The following is a 20,886-nucleotide window of genomic DNA, read 5'->3' as shown; positions in this document are numbered from 1 at the left end:
GTTTTGAAACAGCCATGTCACAAGTGCCTTCCAAAGAGACACATGATTTTAATCTGAGCTAGTTTGCTGATTAGATTAACATACTCACATGTTGAAGTTGATCCTGCAATGATTAACTGACGGTCAGCCTGTGGTTGTGCAATCATTGATCTCAAGTGGGCTAAAAATTGGAATTTCAATCCACAGCCTTCAGTGCTAAAATTGTAACTGTCTGCAGCTTGAAGAACTGTGGCCAGCTTGTACTAGGCTCATAAACTTACTACTTGGGTCCCCAGAGAAAAATAAACAACACAGCCTTTGCTAAGATGATTTTTACAAGCTCTGCTTTACTTTTGTCTGGCACCCTGGTGTGTTCTACTCAAGGGACACAACAGCTACACCTAATCTGCCGTGGTTTTATTATAGGGGCTGGGGAGATGCTTTTTAAATTACTACAAATCATCACCTATAGAACATATAAAAATATTTTCAAGACATTAGCTCCTGAGACAAAAACCAGCAGGTCCTTCACTGAATTCTCTTCTTCTTCCCTCCCTAGCAATGTTAAAATGAGAGCTTCTCCAGGCTCATGCTGAGAGGGAGGCTTTCCAGGCCTTCTCTTCACAGCAGTTTTCCCTAAAAGAACAAGTAGTGCCATGGGATTCACCCAAAGGACCACAACAGGGCCTGGAGGCACAACAATGACATCTAAAATATCCACTGACGTATCCATAGATGCCAGGAGAGCAGTGACCACTCCGCACACTTCCATGCCCTGAATCAGGAAAATGCCCAGTCAGGGGCTCATATGCTTAAAGCTGGGCATCTGTTTAACCTCTGCCCATGGGCTATCCTTTGCACAGTGAAAAGGGTGCTCCTCTCCTGTGGCTCCACCCACCCGCAGGGAAGAGCACTCACTTGTTGCAGTAAAGAATGCAGGTTTGCCCTAAAAATCACATGTGATAGAAATGCACTGAGAAAGAAGACATTTTCCTAAAGGTCCTTTAGATATTATGACCTGAAATGTTCATATTACTTTTCCCTGCCTTACTTTGGACAACTTTGCTTTGAGAACTGGAAAGACACCCTAAAACATGAATCCAATTGTATGACACTTCAAAAATGCTGCATCCTAGGGTAAAAAGCAGAGGAAGAACACTCCAGGTAGGAGCAACAAGCTGTACTTACTTTAGTGTCTGTGCTTTAAAGTCAAACTTGGCTCTAGCAGGTCTCATCTGGAGATTAAAAAAGAGAGAGAGAGAAGAGAAAATCAATATATTAAAATAATAATTAGGTTTTCAACCCTTTTCTGAGGAAAATTACCCAAAATCTTCTACAGCTAAGATTAGCATGGAGAGGAAATTGAATGCAGGTATTCTGCTAGAAGCTTGCGTGCAACTGGTATTAAAATCCAAATATGCTGGATGGGCATTTCCCACCAGGACTCAAAGTGCCAACTTCTGGTATAGCAGTAATTAGGAGCTCTACAGGAAACAGATTTAACAGCAGTTAAGTTTTAAAGGTGACTAACCCTGATGAATGAAAGCTGCTCCAGTAACTAAAGTTACTGGAGCTCCAGGACCAAATTTCTCTTGATATTTGAATGGAAAAGCAAAATTTACTATCTGGGAAAAACAGTAGAACATTATTTGATGTGGCTCTTATTGATTATTACCTGGCCCTGCTGAATACTTCACTGTGACCCATGTACTCTGTATCAATTGGTAGGAAAGAGACAAAGGTGAAGAGGAAATATGAATAAATTAAGCACATGTTTAAAAAAAAGTCTTCAGTGGCTAAAGTGCCAAAATGGATGTTGACAGGACTAAGCTCTAAAGATTTACTTGGCTGATTTTCTAATGGCCACAAAATATTCAGACAATTTTAAAGTCATTTTGGTAACAGAGCATAAAATACAAACCAGTCACATTGATGAGGCTCCAGGGCACTTGAAACTAGAGGGCAGACAAGTGTACTCCATTCCACATGGTGAACACCTCACCCACCACTGCAGTCTTGGGAAACAGAGCTGCTGTCAAGAGCCCAGCAGCAATCCATGTGAGGCAGGAAAGACATTTGGCCATAACACATGGACACAACATCCAGCCCTCCAGATAAGTGCCTTGGGCTCATGGAAAAAACATGTACCTCCTCCTTTGTCTCTTTCAGAAAGTCCAACCAGTTTGTACACAGTGAAACATGCTGAGACTTTTTCCTGATTGTTTCTAAAGGACATTAAGCATATTTCAAGAGATGAAACAATGTATTTCTAAAAAAAACCTCTATATGACAGCTGCATGGCCAGAATCAACAAGACATGAAGTTTCTAGGCATAAGGCACAGACAAGAAGACAATGTAGCAATATGATGCAAAAGATGTAGAACGCCTTTGATTGACTAAGTAGCTGATATTTAAAGGCATGCATCACAGGTGTGCACCAGCAATTCTCAGCAGGCATGCTTTAATATATGCAGCTTGGTATAGAGATATCAATTAATTTACCAGGCATAAAAGTCAAAGCAGATCTAAATGAAGCCAGAATGGGAAAGGGGAAGGTGGAAAATAAAACAACAAACGACATTCTCTGAAGAGCTAATGTCGGCCTAAAGCACAACGTTGTGAGAGGCAATTATTGCTTTGGGTCAAGCAGCAGACTGAGGTAACTAAAACAGACCTCTGACCCAGATTTCCTCTTTGCTGTATCGTCTACATTTAGGAGGTCCCCAAATCGTTCATTAGTGATAAACTGATGGTGCGTTGGAATAACCCCTGTGTGCCTTCTAGCGGCAATATCAGCTTCTTCTTGCTCACGTTTAAGCCGTCTCTGGTCCTCTAAAAGTTTCTGCCATAAAATTGCATAAAATGGGCAGTAAATCATCTAGTTAAAGGCATTCAAAAGCTGCCATAAATGTGACTTAAGATTCCTGAGGTTGCTGCAAATAGCTGGGGCTTTACAGTTCAGTATCAAATATTGTTTCTACTAATCAAACAATACCCTTTCATTTTACAAACACAGAAGGTACATCATCATTATGGCATAACTGAAATCTAGCTCATACAGAGGATCTGATCCAAAGCTGATGGAAGTCAATGAGGAATTTTTCTAAGTTTTGGGCAGGTCTTAGGAGCTTCTAAGAAGATTGCTGATAATGCAGAGACCTGATACAAACCCCCTCCAACGAAAAAGAAGTATCTCTCATTGACTTCCAAGGCATCTGAATCAGCTCCATTGAATTCTGAGGCACCAAATTCTCCTAAGCCTTGCTTGGGAGAGTGCCTAAGCTCCTAAGGAGCTTGGGAGAGCGCCTAACCACATTCAGGTTATCCATACTTCTTTTGGGCTCATGTAACATACTCTGTAAAATAAAGTAAATAAACACCTAAGAATTATTTCGCATTTCTAAAGTCTCTGACACAATAAATGTAAACATGCATTCTTGTATATCTGTACAGGATTCTTCCCCCTTCTGGGCCTGACTGTAGGCTGAAGAGTTCAGCTGTGTTCTAACTCACTTGAAACCAGAAGGTCTTACTGAATTCAGGTTTTTGATCTTACCTGAGTTTCCATGCTGGATTTTGGAAGTGGGGAAAATACTAAGTTTCACAGGAGAAGACAGTAAAAAACCATTTTTCACACAGGAATTAAGAGAAGGTTTTACCATATTTCAAAGCACATATAAACATTATCTGAACTCAGAAAGTTAACACTAAAGCAAAACCTTTTTCCCCCCCCCAGACAGAGGAAATTAATTCCATCTTCCAGGAAAGCAAGTACATTATAACTTCTTTAACTCTGCTTGAATACACTCAGTGCTGAAAAGTCATGTGGCTTTCCTATTATTTCAGCTTGTCACACTATTACCCAGCCATTTCAAAAGGAGTGCAACATTGTGTTGACGACAACTTCAGATACCACGCAGAATTCTAGTTTGCAGTGGGGGAAAACTTATCACTTTCCAATAGCTTAAAACGTCTTACATTTGCTGTTCAAAACTTAGGGACATGCACAGGAAAAATAGTGTTTCCACCAGTTTTAATCCAACTGACTCAAGTGGCTTGCATGAAGAACAATTACAAATTACCAATCTTTTTCTGCAAGAATTAGGGTATTGTACCACTTCTCACATACATTTCCAACCTTTTTATATTACTTAAAGTCCCTATATGTAATTTTATGCAACTGATAAGAGCTATCAGGTTTACTTGAAACAAGCTGAACTGGACTAAACACATTATACAGCAAAGCTGAACTGGACTTTACACCTTATACAGCAAATCAGTGGCAGAGAGTATTGAAAGTAAAACACACAAATACTGCTTGTTACTCTAACTTCCAGGACTCATAGCCATGGACATACAAGCTGTCCTTATGTAAGGCTGAATGCTGTATTTCTTGTATGTGGAGCTGCTACTACCGTTATAAGGCAATAAAGGAAGGCTTTACCTCTTTATCATCATGCCGCCTGCGGAGAATTTCTTCTGGAGTTTCCATGTAATCAACCGGTGCAAAATGCCTTGGTGATTCTGAATCTACTTCAAAACAACATAAGGAAGTTAAAATACACATGGATTTATCTAGCATAACCAGAAAGGAAAAAAATAAATATTTTTAAACAATTTGTTTCCATTATGACAGTAAGGATTCTCAATTGCCATTGACCAAATTGCCAATCGGATGTCGATAATTTATCCATTTTCATTTTTTTCCCTTTTGGGCTGTACATGTGAACAAAGATCCAAGAACAGAGAGAAAATAATGATACAGGAAAGAGTAAAGACAGAAAGACTTTTGTGAAGAAAAGATTCACTACCATCAAAGTATGATTTGGCATTTTACTGTTGAGAAAAGTTTAATACACACACACGCACACACACACAACTAGACCTTGAGAAACTGCTCCTTAAAGCAAATCATCTGGGTTTGTTTTATATTTCCCATGTATGTAAATGATACAGGACTAGAAATATCTCATGTTGAGATTCTTGCATCCCCAGAGCTGCTTGAGAGATAAAATGAACCTGATGTGATTAGAAATGCAATGGAAATCGTTTCTCAGAAGTGCAGCTGTTAACAAGCCCTGAACAAAACTGCTCAGCAAGACACGCAAAAGGACATTAGACACACTAGGAGAAAAAAAAATAGAGAGTCAGGGGATGTAAAGGTGGGACGTAAAAATGCAAGGGTTGTGGAAGAGGAGGACAATGGAAGAAAGATGACAGATAAAGGGACATCGGTAAAGAACACAAAAACCACCTCCTAGGTACGTCCCAAGTTCACTTTGCGGGTTGTTGTTTGTGTCCAGGCTGTGGTAGAGGGCATATGAAACAGGGTTCCCATTGTTTAAGGAGTCAGGAGTGTCAGCCCGGCCCACGAAGCTCTCCCGGCTAGATCCCATGGTGGGGAAGTAGCTAAGCCTCTCCACAATGTCAAAGGAGGACAGGCGCCGGGGAGCAAGAGGCCCACTTCTGGAGCAAGGCTGGTGCTGGGAGTGGTGGCCTTTGTTTCCTACACTCCCCTGCAGCTGTATGGGGTCGTCTGGGTTCTCAGGGCTGGGCACTGCCAGGTTTGCCAGGCAGTCTGGGGGTGGAGTTCTGCAGGATTTGTGTTGGAAGGGCTTTTTCAATCGGAATGGGAGCGGACTCATTAGATACACATTTCTGGGGAGCATGTGCCTGTCCCCATAGACATCCCCTTTGGAATCAGAATTCCTGGAGGTCTGCTGTTCATGCCTTCGGATGGTAGTGAACCTGGTGTAGGAAGCTGGGCATGCGCCTTTGCATCTGTTGATTTTATGCTTCTGAGGCCCATTCAGGTTGCTGTTGCTGCTGCCACTGTCATTAGAGGCATTTGAGAGAAGATCTATCTCATCAGTGCAAGCTGAAAGTGTGTCCATAGGGATGATATCACTGACATCCGAAGCCGTGTCCTCCACATTGCTGCAGGAGAGGGAGGATTTATCTGCAAAGCTGGCAACATCTTTCTCTTCTTGGTGTGCTTTTGACAAATCCAGAAGAATCTCTGCAGAGTATGCGGCACTCAGACAAGTTTTAGACTGAAGAGAAGTGGTGGGTCTGTTTTGCCCAATGGAAAAGTCAAGTGAGGGCATTGATCGGGATCTCTGGATCAGCTGCTCAAAGGCACTGATACGGGAGGAAACGGTGTCTTTGGGGATCTGCTCTGAATCCTCTCGACTAAGGCTGTGCTCCATCCTTTCCTTTGCTTCATTCTCAAACTGAGATGCAATATCCTTCACACTGCAGGAGGAGGCTGTGTCCAAATGGATCCTGGACCGGTTGATGTGGTGCATGTCTTTATAGAGTGCTGTAAACTCCATCCCACTCTTTCTGGAGGCAGCGAACAGGTAGCCTTTCCTAGAGTTGGTGCCATACTCCTGCAGGCTCATGGTACTGCCAGATTTGATGGCATACTCTTGCTTTGACTTCATCAAGATGTTTTCTATGCTTTCCCCTATGTCTACCATAAAAGCCTTTTTATTATCAAACAAAGCAGTGGAACTACGAAGGTTTTCGCAGCTTTGAGCTTTCTCATGAGACAGCAAGATACCCGTCTTGTCCTGCACAAGAACAGCTGGAGCTGCTAGTTTGGGTTTGAATTTAGAAGGGAGGATTTCAGTAATGCAGGCTTTGGCAGCTGACAAGGGCTTCTTATGTTTACATGCGTGACCTAACATACCAGTATGACTAGCGTTAAAGGTTCGGTTATTAACTGAAGAGGGTGCAGTCATATGAGCATTCCCACCTTTACGATCCACTGGTAAGCATGCAGAATAAAATAAATACAACCTGTTAGCTTAAGTGCTAGAAAGCTATTGAGAAAGGAGAAAGAAACATGCTTGGATTTCATAAAATGCACCTTAAAGAAACAAAATTCAAAAACATAAAGAAAAGCAGGAAGAAACTGCAAAACAAGCCACGCATAGAGGAGTAGGTGAAGTGCTGCTAACATTTCTAAAATGAGAGGCTTGGCCAGAAGCAAATTTGGAGCACTTTCAAGGTAGCCTCCTAAAAAGTGCTAAGCATCATGAGCTTCCAGGGAAGCTGTGGCACCATGGAAAAGGGCAGCTAACTCTGGGCAAGATCAGGGTGTCAGCAAGAATGCAGAGACACTAACATTGCAAAAATGGCTTAATACCAAGCCTGTAATCACACCAACTATGGTCTCACCACAGTGCTTGCCAAACAGTTTATTCCTGGGAGGGAGAAAACAATCAGAGGCTGACTGTGCTAGCACAAGCACACCACATCAGCTGACCTTGCCCAAGAGATGTCTGCTTAGAGATTCCCCATACTAGGAATAAGCTGAGTGTCCTTCAGACAATGTGGTTGGCCATGGTTGCTTTAAAATTCAAGGAGTCAGATCAGGACATTTTTTTTTTTAATAGGACTCAGTCTGGTTTCAGCTTAGACTGCAGTTTTTAGGTCTGTTTCCGATTTGAGTTCAAATTCAAATGTCAAAATAACCATTCAGATTCAATTGCTGTTTGGGGAACTGTTTGAACAGATTTTTTTGTTCAGATTCAGTTTGATTCCCTGCCTTACAGGCCCGACAAAATGCTGAAAAACAGCTGGAAGATGGAGACAGAGAGACCTTTTTGGTATGATGTACTATTTTTAGGGAGAGCAGTTCAGAAACCCAGCACATTCCTTTTCCAGTCCTCTCCCCATCTCAAGCCATTTTTAGGTTGAAGTTGGCTCAGAGATACATTCCCCAGTACAATTCCCTGATGGAAGTTATGCTCTTCCTTGTCTCTTTTAGAGAGTCTGCAACAGTGGGAGGGAAGAGGATGAGATTGGTCTCTTCTGGCTCACATTCCTGGAGTCTGCAGGGCTGGTTCAGCCAGCAATTGCTGGTTTGGTGTCAGCAGATTCAGTGTCAGTGCATTCTCTGCACAGCCCTGGCAGGCAGGAGGCTGTGGAGCACAGGGCACCAGCTACACCAGGGTAGCCAGGCCAGCAGACTGGTGTGGCCTGCTGAGATACTGCTGTGGGAAGAACAGAAAAGGCAAGGAAGGGCTCTAGAATGGCAAGGCAGTGGGAGCAGATGGATAGCAAGGCCAGCCTAAGCAGCCTTGAGTAAGAACATGAGGGTGTGGGCTGCAATTGAGGTGCTGGATGGAGAGAGCTGGTCTCTCTTGAGAAGAGGAACCTGGATCAGTTAAAGGCATCATTAAAAATATTGGCCATTTTGGTCTGAGAGAAAAAAGGAGCGAACTGGGGATGGCAAAGAAGAAGGATAGCATAAATCTCAACTGGCTTGAACAGGACCCTAAACCTTTCAACAGTTTGCCCACATCACCTGGCTTTTGACACTGGAGAAGAGGTTAGTGTTCTAACCACCTACCTTTTGTGGAAGCAGAGCTCGAAGGTCGCTTGAGACCACTCAGCCCCTGGAATGGGATATCTCCACCTTCCAGCACACTCTTGTAAATCTGCCTTTCATTCTCCAAGGCAGCAGGGTCCCCCAGCTCTGACTCCCTCTTCACTGCATGGTAGTTGGGTGAATAAGTGGAGCTGGAATACACAAAAAAAAGGAGAGGGACACCAGGAGGTCACTGAGAGCTTCATGTAAAGTAAGAGAACACCACACTTGAGAATGCAAAATAGACTGTGTAGGAAGGACTGGTGCTGATGAAGAGGTTATGAATACATTGCAATAGTATTCTGCATTCGGCACTAACAAAACATCCTCCACTTCAGGCAACTCTCCACTCTCAGTCCCCCAGGAAACAGGAAGGAGGAAAGCACTCCTCTGTTTTACAGATGAGACACCAGTCACAGAGCTGATGTATGATTTCTTTGCAGACACAATGAAATTCATCGGCTATCTGGAAGTACACAAAACCTTCCAGCTTCCACTTCTCTCTCCTTAAACACTAGCCATGTCTGTCCCGTGCTAACAAAGCATAACTTCTCAGGAGCTCATCTCACCTAGTTCAGCCTCCCAGTCAACGCTACCATTCAAGATTCCCTGAGGAGCTTCTGAAGCCCATCAGTGAGGGACTGTGCAGAGATGCAATAGTAAAGGGCTATAGATTCTGTACTCTTGTAATTGCCAGAGACATTCCCAGATGCAGATAGTTCTGTTCAGCTTTGCCAGAGGCTTCTACTTCAGGGAAGAAAAAATCCTGGACTCTAGGTCTACCATGCATGTATATAAACAGAATGCTGTTAAAATTAGTACAATTTTAATCTCTTAGGTTTTTAAAGACTGTAAATTTATTGCAAATCCTTTTCTAGTAATGAACCTACTAAGCACAAGTATGCTCACACATCTGATTTCTAGATTTCTCTGTTTTCTCTGTAAAAGAATAACTGACAATGCCATGGTATAAATGGCCTTTCCAGGTGCAAAAAACTTACTAAGCAGTCAGGCAGACTGTTTTCCTAAAAGCTAAGCTAATCTGATACCAGTTCCTGTGCTCAACCAGGCTCTTCAGAATAAGATGAAGTCTCATTCCAGCTATTCTGGAGCCAAAGCATGACTGCTGGAAAATTTGAAAAAAATATATATATATACAGATTTTCCAATTAGTAGAAATATTTGACATCCTGATGTCCAAGAGTGATTCAAATTTATGAGAATTCGGCAATGTTTGTGGTTATAGCTGTTTGTTGTGGATAAATTTGTGCATGTATCTGTTTATTTTGGATAGATGCTGTACTTCTGGGGTAAAGAGAAAGCTTTAAACACATCAGAGGACTGGCTATGGAGGTGGAATTACACAATGTCTGGATCACAAAGATGACTTTAGTTTCTGGACAAGGAAAACCAGGTCATATGCAGTTCCATAAATTACTTTCTGGAGGAAAAGCACGAGGAAAGAGAAAGGGAATACTGTCAGTTTTTCAACCTAATCAATGCTCAAACAGACCCATAGCTACAAAGCTTTTTTTTTATCAGGGTTATCTCTTTGATAAAGAGGTCATCTCTTTGTCAGGTGTCTGAGGAAACTCAGCCAGTTGCTGCAGGAAATAATGACTGCCCTGAGGTTAGTTGTTATCCTAGTTGTTAAAAAACAAAGGGTTAAAACAATCCCCCTTTGGGACTAAACCTGGGGGAGATAGAGGAGGCATTGGGCAGAATCTCTTTACTAACTGCTTCCTTATTCAGACCAGCAAGTGGTACTGTATTAGAGTCAAAGCAGCCTGCAACACCAGGTGAATGAAGGGAGAGCAACACTGCAAAAAAATTCCCCCAAAACAATTAACTCCAGCTATCTTTTCTCTCTGCTCTCTAACGACAAGGCAGAGAAAAATGTGCAGCTCCACTGGGCGTCACTCTCGTGTCCCATTCCCAGCAGAGTCAGCTTGCTTCCTCTCCACTGGTATTCCTGAATGCTTTGTGTGGTACAGATAGTGCTGCCATGAGCAGAAACCTCACCAGTTGTTTGCAAACATAAGATATTTATGCTAGTCTCTGAGATTTCAATTTATTTTATTGCTCTCTTCCTACCAAAACAAAACAGTGGCAGCAGTTGTGTGAGTTTCCCAGGAGAATGAACACAGACAGAAGGAAACTGTTGAAAGAAGTACAGGAGACCTCTAAGGCCCCCAGAGAGGCAGTGAACACACATGGTATTAATGGACATCTGGAGGAGCACCTGCTTTTTTTAACAGACAATCCTCATAGAGGGGATCACTGTGCCTATGGACATTGAGTATTCAGTACAATTACAAGGAGCAGCAGGCTCACAGTAGGGCTTGCTCCGTGCCCAAATAACTCAGAATGACTCAAGTAACTCAACACAGCTCAACATCTTGGGCTGGTATGTACAAGTCATTTACACAGAATATATTGTTTATTAGATATTCCGCTTAAAAAGCGGCACCCAATAGATCTTTGAGAAATAGTGTTACTCCTACCACTGTTCTCTTCCTGTAGGCTGGAAAATTACTGCCTTTCATCAACTGCATCCATCTGATCCGGTGCATGTAACATGGAATATCTACCAGCAGTCAATCACACGTGTATTTTTGTGTATTGCACAATAATGTTACTTGCATGAAGATACAGTCAATTTGCAAAATTCATCAGATGAAGTTAAAAGGTCTGTTGTTTTTCTTAAAGCCACTGTCAAGCACAATCAGCAAATCTTATTTCGACAATGCAATCACTCATGTAATCACTTCAAAAACCATTCTGGATCAAAATGCAGACAATGTAGTAGGACTCACCTAAAGCACTCATATAATTCTTATGGTACATACATTTGTCTATATCCATCCCCCAAAAAGCCAAAGCATTTCCGATGCCCAACACCCTGTCTTACATGACCTCGGGCTGCAAAAGAGACATCAATAAGCAATTGAAAAACTTACTAGGAAGAATGATCTGTGGAAGTTTCCAGAGGAGTAACACCAGTATTCTGCAAAAGTCCAAACAAAGGAGTCATTGATATGCACTTACATGTGAGGAGAAAGAAAAAGGCTTGCTTAAGTAATTTTCCATCTATTGCTTCAATATTAGCCCATAGGAGACATTGAGGTTTAAATCTAAATGCAATTTAAGCTGTCAATGTCTTTGCAGAAAAGCAACAATTTTCATGAGCTCCTTCAGGGCAGTGACAGGTTTTTAGCAAAGCCGATGCCTTTTCGCAGTGCCTATTCTTTTGTCTGCAAATGAGTCATTGTGAATAAAGCCAAAAGCAAGAAGAGATAACCAGCTGGGCCATGACCAGGAGACACATGCTCATAATTATTTCCCCAAGCTTTCCCCCAACCGGTCACTGCCCGCCTTTGCTTTAAAGGTGTATTACATTTCTGCAGCACAATACATTCCTCAGCGTTCAAAAAATGTCAAAGCTCTAAAAAGAAAAGCGACATTTCAGTTCAGTTTCCTTACTTAAGAGAAGCAATGCCAGCTGCACAGGTTCAATAGCAAAAGCCAGTTCTTAGCTGCTTGCTTTAAATCCATCTAACGCTTCTTTGACACATTATTTAAAAATTGAAGGCAATTTTAGAAGCAATTCTCTATTTGGTGTCCCCTCATCTATGTGAGGATTTCTATCTAGGAAGAAAAAGCAAATCTTGGGTTTGAAAAAGCAGCTTTTCCAAGTCCTGGTGAAATGCCGCAGCTTCAAAAAAAAATTAGCAACAGAAAAAAAAAAAAAAAGAAAAAATGGCGTGTTACCAATTAATCTATCATTTCATGGTTCGAGTCCTGCAGACCCTCGAAGCAGCAGCAGCAGCAGCAGCAGCAGCTGACCTGCCCTAGAAGACCATGGCAAGATGCAGCATAAGGAAAATTGTGTAAAATCTCTCAGGAATATCCAAAATCCTTGGTAGGTGTGAGCTCCAGGCAGAGAGTGGGGCTTGTATGAAGGGAGAGTAGATGGCAACACGCTTGAAAGGCACGAGATGATGACGTGACACGCCAACCAAGAATTTTAAGCTGATTGCTGCTGCTGCCTATTCATGTGAAAAATAGAGAGGGTTTTTTTTTTTTGCAGACACTGAACGCTAAACCTGAAACGGGGACTGGGATGGGGGTGGGGGCAGCTGAATGACAACGTGGTGGTGGGGCGCGAGAGGAAATCACTGTATCTGAAATGGATTTCAAGCCGGATTCTCAGCATCACATTCTATTATTTCTGACAGCGACACAGCAAGCCATGCAGTCAGAACGCTCAGAACCATTATTTATCCCAACCTCATTTAATTATCATCCAGCAGTGAATAGATTAGAGCAGAGAGTTTGGAAACGGGGATTGGCAGCATGAAAAGAATAGGAAATACCTTCTGTGGCTTTTTATGTGGTGCTTTATAAAGCTTCTCCATTTTTTCTAAATCTGCCTCTAACTCAGTCTGGTAGAGGTAGAGATCTTTTTCTAGATCACTCTGGTTAAAGAAGGAGAAGAAGAATGGGAAAACAATGCTTAGGGTTAGGGGAAACCAAAGGAATGTTAATTTTGAAAAAAATAAAAGAGAGCCTTTTTAATTGAAAAAAGAGGAAGGTGGTATGGACAATACACAGAAAATCACTAGCAATTAATCACGTTTCAATCATTATAGAGGAAATAGTTTTAGGCAATTAACATTAAAATCAAGAGATGCACAGGTCTGCTAGAATCTATTTCTACAAACCATAAAGTTATAAAACCCACCTGTAAAGAAAAAAAAAGATACTGTAATAATATGCAATATGCTGTTAGTATAATTATCATTGCGAGTCAAGATAGCAAAACAACCACTCTAAATTATGCCTGATTACGTTTAAGAATTGTTTATTAAATCAGTTGACTAGCTACTTAATTGTTAGGCTAATGAGATCAAGCCCAATTAAAAAAAAAATCACTCACAAGCACACAAAACCCAAGCAATGCTACAAGAAAAAAAAAAAAGAAAACCACATACACACAGATATATACGCGCTAGATGCTGTAGTGCAACGTACGTGAGACACAATTACCTTTCTATCCTCTCTAGTAAGGATAGAGCAATCTCCAGGAGTATAATCCCAAATCTTTTTTGGAGGCTGATGGAAAGCAGAGGAAGGAAATGAGGAAATGAAGATAAGGAAAGACATCACAGAGAATATGGAAATTGGATTAGAACAGAGGGGAAATACAATAGGGAATTTGCATCAACACTGAAAAGAAATTATAAAATAACAACAAACCACAACAGAGAAAGAGTGAGAGAAAGAGGGATAAATTTGCTATAGCATAAATATTAAGAAATCATGGGGGGCAAAAGGGAAAATACATGCAGTGTGGAAGGGACTGTTTTCAGGAATGTTTTTGGAAATTTTTTTTTTGCAAGCTGCTTCAAGGGATTTTGGACTTTCTAAAGGGTACCCACAGCTGTTGGTTAAAGCATTCTTAACAAAAACCAAAACAAAATGGAGGAAAAATCACACAGTCATAAAAAGCATTTGTTTTGCTCATTCTTCTTTTCAAAAGGAAAGGGAAAAACAAGGGCCTTTGATAAAGAAAAGGGAAAATCTTTCTCACTTCCATCAGCGTATGAATACATACCATGTGAACAAATGGCTGATTTTCCCGTGGTGGCATTGTGGGGCAATGAGAATGCAGAGTCGTTATTTTTTTTTATTTCACTGGTTTGGGGGTTCATTTGTGGGGTTTTTTGGTGGACAGAGTGAAGAAAGTTTGGGAACTAGTTATTTAAAATTCATCCTACGGCTGAAAGTGCCGATTTCAAAATGAATTTTTTCCTGCTTGGATGCCCATGTAAGTATCAGGTAGAATTATTCAGAGTAAAAGACTGGACTGGACTCCCATGACTGGAGTGAGCAAAGCTACAAAAAGCATGTTCTTTGGCCCGTGGCAATGAAGCTCAGAGAAGGCTTTGCCAGCTATGAAAGTCTGAGATGGCATCCTGAATTCAAGTGCCTGACACTGAAGCCCTATTTATGGAGTTCCACATTCAGGAACTGGCATAATTCTTGGGGAGCATGGCTGCATGGCTTTGGAACTGAACCAAGTTCAAAGCAAGCCTTATAAGAGAGCAGCACTTAACAAAAGTGCCCTGAGCAAGGTGGGGAACTTGTCTCCAGAACAGATGGCCTGCTGAACACAAGACAGATTGCCCTGAGATACCCTCTTCTGGAATAAGGCCAAGGCTGCACGACTAAAAGCACAAATCCACACTTCTAAAGTGCAGGTATACCCCCATTTGTAGAAAGGACCAAGGGCACAAATCCTCTTTCTTTGACACATTTTCCATTACCTCACTAACTCAAAGGATCACAGAGAAGACAAACCTTCACTCATCGCAAAAGCAGATGGTTATTAATTACATGGCAGTAAAGATAAACAGGTTTCTTCTCACTGTGGAAACCTTAAACCATGACAAGTTGTGAGGAGTTAAATCCTTATATTGACAACACTTTAAAACCTCAGTGAGGTGAGATCTATCTGACTTCTACTGCCTAAACATTAGGAGGTCTCACCTCAAACGCTGCTGAAAACTTCTTTAGCTTAGGATGGAAGGTCCATAGCTATAAAACACAGTTTTCTATTAAAGACTGGACTACTCAACCACTATACACCCTTGCTTTTCAGCAAAAATTTCACTATTTTTTATGATGTGATCAGACCAGGCAAACAACTTCAGGTAGCTACATTCTGTGCAGAGGAACTTCGTCGTTTCTGTCAGAACAAAGACTAGATTGAAAGGAAACCTGTTCTCTAATGTCCATGTGCAGTTGCCTCTGAAGACATTACTGAACCTTAAAACATACTTCTGTTTTGTTGTACACACATGGAATCTCAGTAGCACTCAAAAATTGTGTGCATAGGCATTTGAATACTGACCTCAAAGGGGAAAGCAGAAATGACAAACCATCACTGTGTTTGAATACATGTGAGAGGCTGATACTGACCGTCTGGTGGTGTGAGAGCAGCATATTAAACAGTATTTAATAACTAAATTAGTAGTGTTTAATCAGTAAGAACCAGGCCATAAAATGCTTTAAAGTCACTTTTTTTTTTCCAGTAGACATGACCACTGATGTGTTCCCTCCATCAAAATGTTCTTTGTCCTATTGAATAATTAAGCTCCAGTTAATCTTTTTCCAGAAGGGAAATCAAGGCCTTTTTTTTCTCTCCACACATAGCAACACAGCTTCACTTGAAAGGAAAGAACACTGTTCTCAGACTCCTTTTGTTTCAGGGAAGGGCAAGGGCTATTCAACACAGGCTAATGCTCACCATTTTATGCAATGGGCAGCTACATGCATAAGGAAATAAGCAGGAAACAAGGTCATGATCTGTTTATGGAGAGCTGGAAATTACTGGCCTACAGTTTACAAGCCAGGGACAGGAATAAATAATTCTCCTTGACTTAAAGCCATCTATCAGCCATCCAAGATCTTGTTAGACAGAAGGAGAATAAGGGCTTTGAATAAGAACTTTTAAGAATGAGAGCAGGGCATTATTTCCAACATTAACAGCAGGAATGCAGTTTGAACTATGGTGTGTGAAAAAATATTACCTTGTTGATACATAGTGCTGGAAGGTGGGGAATGTTTGTAAATGGCTTCAAAACACTTAAAGTGGCCATAGAACAGCTGCTTTATGTTAGTACCAGGATGACATTATGTACAATCACATCTTTAAATGTTTATGGCAGCTGTTTCAGATTTAGGGCCTACGAAAGAGATGTGACAATCATAAAAATAAATTTTAAAAAAAGGCAGATTGATTTAATTGGTCATTGCAACTATCAAACTTACCGGTTTCCCAAACTCCAATTCCGAAAAGAATTTATACCAAGGTTCATTCTTTAAATCTATCTCTTCTGGGCTTATATCCCGAGTCTAAAGGAGTTGGTGATAGGGGAATGGAAGAAAGAGAAGGATAACATTATGCAAAGAATACACAGAAAGGGACTGTTAGAGATGCAGATCCCATGGTGTCCATTCTAAAATGTAGATATTTAGCCTTATAATTTGGAATTTCTACAGCATGTTTGTCATAAAGGCCATGAACTGCTTTGCAAACATCAGTTAAGCCAAACAGCATAATTGTGAACAATATGAATATAAATGAATTGCATTTTACAGGTCAGGAGACCCACATAGAGAGAGAGGTTATGCAGCTTGCCCAGAGTCACAGGGGAGACTCAATGGAAGAGCTGAGTGCCAAGCACTCCCTCAGTCCTACTGTCAGACTCTTTTATCAAGTCCAAAGCTGCATGTACTTTATTTTTGTTTTTAATCTTCATTTGGTTGAAAAAAAGAGAGGCTCAGTAAGACCTGAATCAAATACTGCATCTTTAACAGCACATGAACATGTGAGAAACCCTGTTCTATACACTGCAAACAGAGTGGAAGGTGGTTTTCTAAATCATACAAGACACATGTCAGAGAGAGCGCATCCTGAAAGATCTCTGAAAGGATGGATAGAGTGACAATATTACATGTTTCTTCACAAATAAATGTTAGATTATCAGACAAAACTACAATGAAGGAAAATCAGACAGGACAGAAAACAGTACAGCTGAAAAGGAAACTCCCTTTCATTCATACCATCTGTCTTAGTGAAACAAAAAAATGAAATAGTTGTATCTGTTTGCAAACATTGCTGGTGAGATAATAAAAGTCCATTGCTAATGCTTCTGAGGTACCACTCCTCAAAAGATCTCTACCTAATTCTTGCATTTCAGTATACCTAGTCTAAGACAGAGTGGATCTCAGTGCATTAAAAACATCAGCATATTATGTCTGCTGTGCCAGTATGATCTCAAGTGCTCCATCACAAGGAAGAAAGAGCCACACAGATGCAGTGTCCTCATGGAAATAATTTTGTGATGGGGTTACTGAGGCAGTTGACAACAGTGCTGGACTTGGATGTCCCAGATTCTGCCATAGCCATTAGCATCACCAAAAAAACCAAACCAAACCAAACCAAAACAGCTCTAGGAAAAGAGCTCAGGATTGATGCTGAATAAGAGGCACTGCAAGATAAACAGTTGCATCATGTTTAATGCCTGATGGCCTGGAGAATGATTTGGCTATTTCTTAAAGGCACAAAGGAATCAATACCTTTTTTTTTTATTTACTGCACTCCAACTAAAAGCACTCATCTTATATAACTGCATTTACATTAAAACAAAGCCCACTGATGTTAACAGAAGGCTATTCATTGTTCTGAAATGGTTTGGGATTGGGATTCTGATAGTTACAGCTGTGGGTGTGATTACCAGGAGATATTCACAAATTTCTTGCACCTCCCTGAAAGATGCAGTCACTAACCACTATAGTACTGTTATATTTAATGAGACCAATGGAAACTCTGAAGCTACTATTCCAGACCTTCTTCTCTGGTCTATGGCTGCAAATTAAAGCTCATAAAGTAACACTGGAAGTAACACAGCTATCACTTTCATCTTGGTTTTGATGAGCTCTGTACATACAAGTTATTTCAATTATGGTGATGATCTACTTGTGGCTTTTAGACTCTGGTTCCACAGCTCAGTTCAGTACCCGATGAAGTCTGAACACGTAAACAGTGCCACTGGTGATGACAGACCTTTTGCAAATGCTTAAGTACACAGATGAAACTGGCCTTTTGCCACAAGTTTTAATCTTGTCTGTTTACCGTGAGACAAAATTGATGTTTAAGTCAGCAGAAATCTGGCTCCGGGATGGACTGCAGGAATGGAGGTGTCATACCATGTCCAAACCACTCCTCACTGGCACTTCTCTAATGGGCTGAGCAAACACCCAGTAGTATCAAGAGGGAGTCATCCACTGCCCTTTGCATTAGGCACTAGGATCATGCTCCCATCAGGAGCAACTTTGTTGAAGTCAATGAAGGGACACGCGTGTGAAAAGAAGGTGGTTGCAGGATCTTCAAAAAGTGATGGACCTTGATTACACTTGGAAGGAAAAAAGAAAACCCACCAAAATACTAACGAGAAGCATCAGGTCCCACATCAGACTTGATTCTTACATTTCTATTGATTTAAATTGCTATTCGCTCATGTGTAAAATCCTTGGCACATTTTTCAGGAGCATTCTTTTATCTATTCCATGCATGGATCAATGTCTGAGCTGTTAAGGTACAAAGTCCAGTTTACATTTGGAAACATGCAATTAGCGCTTCTAATTGATTCCTTCAAATTAATTCCTTTATAGAACAATTATATCTTGATGTGCTATCTTTATACACTATTAACATCATTCAGTATTTTCTAGCAGTTACAGTGTCACACTTGCACCATCGAAGGACACCTTAAGTGATCTGTGGTGATTTATACAGGACTGGCTGATGAGGTTAGCATCACCTCTCTGCCTGTCCCTTGTAAAGTATTCTCAGCCAAGGCTGAAGAAAGCAACTTTTGTATGTCCCTAGCTGTCACAATTCACAGCATTGCATACTAATTCAGACTGAAATTGGTGACAGCTCACTTAATATGCCAGGTTACATTCCACCATAGCTGGAGAGCTCACATTCAGTCCTGCCACCTCTGCCACAGAAGTGGTGAGATCCAGCTAAAGAAAAAAGCAGTTCAGGGAAGATTTCCATATCCTAATGCACCTCAGAGGCATCCACTGAGACACACTAAAGGCACTCTAAAAACTAGTTCAGTATTTAAAGCATCAGAGGAACATAGAAACTGTACCTGCCTTCTCTGTTGCATAATGCCTTCAACCCTCCTGCATCAGCTAATGCTGTGCCCTAGAAAAAGTACAGCTGGCAAAACAGCTGCTGAACAGGTCACAGTGTCAAACATGGATTAAAAACTAGGGTTAGTGATCCATACTTAACACGGAAAACAACACGTCCAAAAGGAAAGAAGCCTCTCAATCCCCCTGGGTCTTGCTTTAGAGAGAACAAAAATGTTAGGAAGTTATGCAGAACAGTTTTTAAAAATATCACACAAGCACTGCAATGTAAGCATAAGAAATCCCATCCAAATAGAACCACACAAGCATTTAGAGAGTATTTCATAATTGCAGGATAAAGCCACAAACTAGGATAAATCAAACCTTACCATCTTTTCATTGTTCAGAACAGAGGACTTCCCTGGCTGATAGTCATAAATGCTCCGGGGTTCTGCACGGTATTTTCTGGTGTCTACCTTCTTGTCTGGAGGCTCCCAGTCAGTCCTGAGGAAAGAAAGATCAATTAACCCAAAATACTGTGGGGTTTCTGTGGAGACAAACACTCCATTTTGAGAGATGCTTTACCCCATTAATTATGGTTTAATGAGGGTACTTTTTTTAACCTAGGAACAGAGCCTGCTACATGAGGAACAGTTCAGACAGGGCTCTGGACATGTATCTGTTTATCTACAGCAGGCAGAGTTTGATACAGCTCAGCTGCTGAAACTCTTGGAGTGAAGGGGGGGTTATTCTAAGAACTTTCAGTAAACTTCCAGACTTCTAAGTCTTTCCCCATTGGAAACAGCTTAATGATAGGCTTCAACTAAGCTCACCAATATAAGCATGTCCAAACTTGCAGCAGAACTCAAAATAAATTCCTTTTGCTAAACTTCTGCCTTTTAGCCACATCATTGATTACCTGACTACCACTGCCCCGGATTCTGAGGGCACTCTGGATTCCAAGATACAGTTTTTTCTAGAGACTCTATTTTAATATGGCTAAGAACAGTCCACTGACTATCCAAACCACTATAATTACATGCAGTGCCTATACTGACACAGTTGAAACAACAGTCACAAAGCATTCAGTGTCCATATCCTACAAAGTCCTGCTTTGTAGTCCTGTAGGTCTCAAAATTGATATAATCAAACACCTAATGCAGAATAACAAATGGTCTCTAAAAAGCCTAGAAAGCAGCCCTTTTAACATGATAAACTAATTCTGATTTTGCTCCTGACATGCTGTCTTTTGATGGGCAATGTGTATGTGGATTCATCTCGCCCAGAATTCACCAAGCAAAAGTGAGGCATCTATCCAAAACTGCTGCTCCAGGTTTCCTCTCTCTTACCTTTCTGATCTGGTTAGGACAGAAATACACCACTGAGGTGCATAAACTCTCTCCACTGGCTGAAGAGAGACAACCAATTTAATTTTTTGTCTTTCTAAATTAAGGCAAGAGGACAGTCAAAATGATTGGCATTGACAATGTAAGAATTTCAACAAGGATGATCTTGCCTGTCCAGACTAACTTGATTCCTTTAGACTCCAACCACAGAGAAAATTCTGGTGAAGCACTGGTTTGCCACTAGATAATAGGAAGCATTAATTATGGTAGTCCTTCCACTTGCAAGAGTTTTCTCAGAGGGCAAATACACTATGCCTTCAATTCCTGCATAAGGAATCAGTAAACTTTGTCTCTTGATCCAGTGACCTGAGATGATCACTAAAGCAGCAACGTCAAATTATAGCTTTGCTCATTTGAGGCTGCAAGTGAAAAACACTAAGAGCATGTGGAAGGTGGTAAAGCAGGGA

The 20,886-nt window shown here is 41.0% G+C and overlaps 1 protein-coding gene across 9 annotated transcripts in view; it reads right to left on the bottom strand.

The window, feature by feature from the left end:
* Positions 1-20,886, bottom strand: part of SORBS1 (sorbin and SH3 domain containing 1) — a gene marked incomplete at its 5' end in the record, with an annotated part of 227,404 nt that overhangs the window by 16,790 nt on the left and 189,728 nt on the right. For 2 of the 9 annotated variants that reach the window (XM_083866317.1, XM_083866318.1), the window contains 9 exons: positions 1,168-1,214; positions 2,655-2,822; positions 4,425-4,510; positions 8,343-8,512; positions 11,321-11,367; positions 12,737-12,838; positions 13,410-13,475; positions 16,197-16,280; positions 19,463-19,577. In XM_083866317.1, coding sequence (XP_083722443.1) covers positions 1,168-1,214; positions 2,655-2,822; positions 4,425-4,510; positions 8,343-8,512; positions 11,321-11,367; positions 12,737-12,838; positions 13,410-13,475; positions 16,197-16,280; positions 19,463-19,577 — 885 coding nt within the window. Of the gene's footprint in view, positions 1-1,167; positions 1,215-2,654; positions 2,823-4,424; positions 4,514-5,234; positions 6,753-8,342; positions 8,513-11,320; positions 11,368-12,736; positions 12,839-13,104; positions 13,126-13,409; positions 13,476-13,977; positions 13,993-16,196; positions 16,281-19,462; positions 19,578-20,886 lie in introns of all 9 variants that reach the window. The other 7 variants (XM_083866310.1, XM_083866311.1, XM_083866312.1 and 4 more) reach the window with 7 other exon arrangements.

The sequence above is a fragment of the Zosterops lateralis genome (assembly GCF_965231275.1).
Source record: "Zosterops lateralis genome assembly, chromosome: 8".
NCBI lineage: Eukaryota > Metazoa > Chordata > Aves > Passeriformes > Zosteropidae > Zosterops > Zosterops lateralis.
This window is presented reverse-complemented; position numbering and strand designations above follow the sequence as displayed.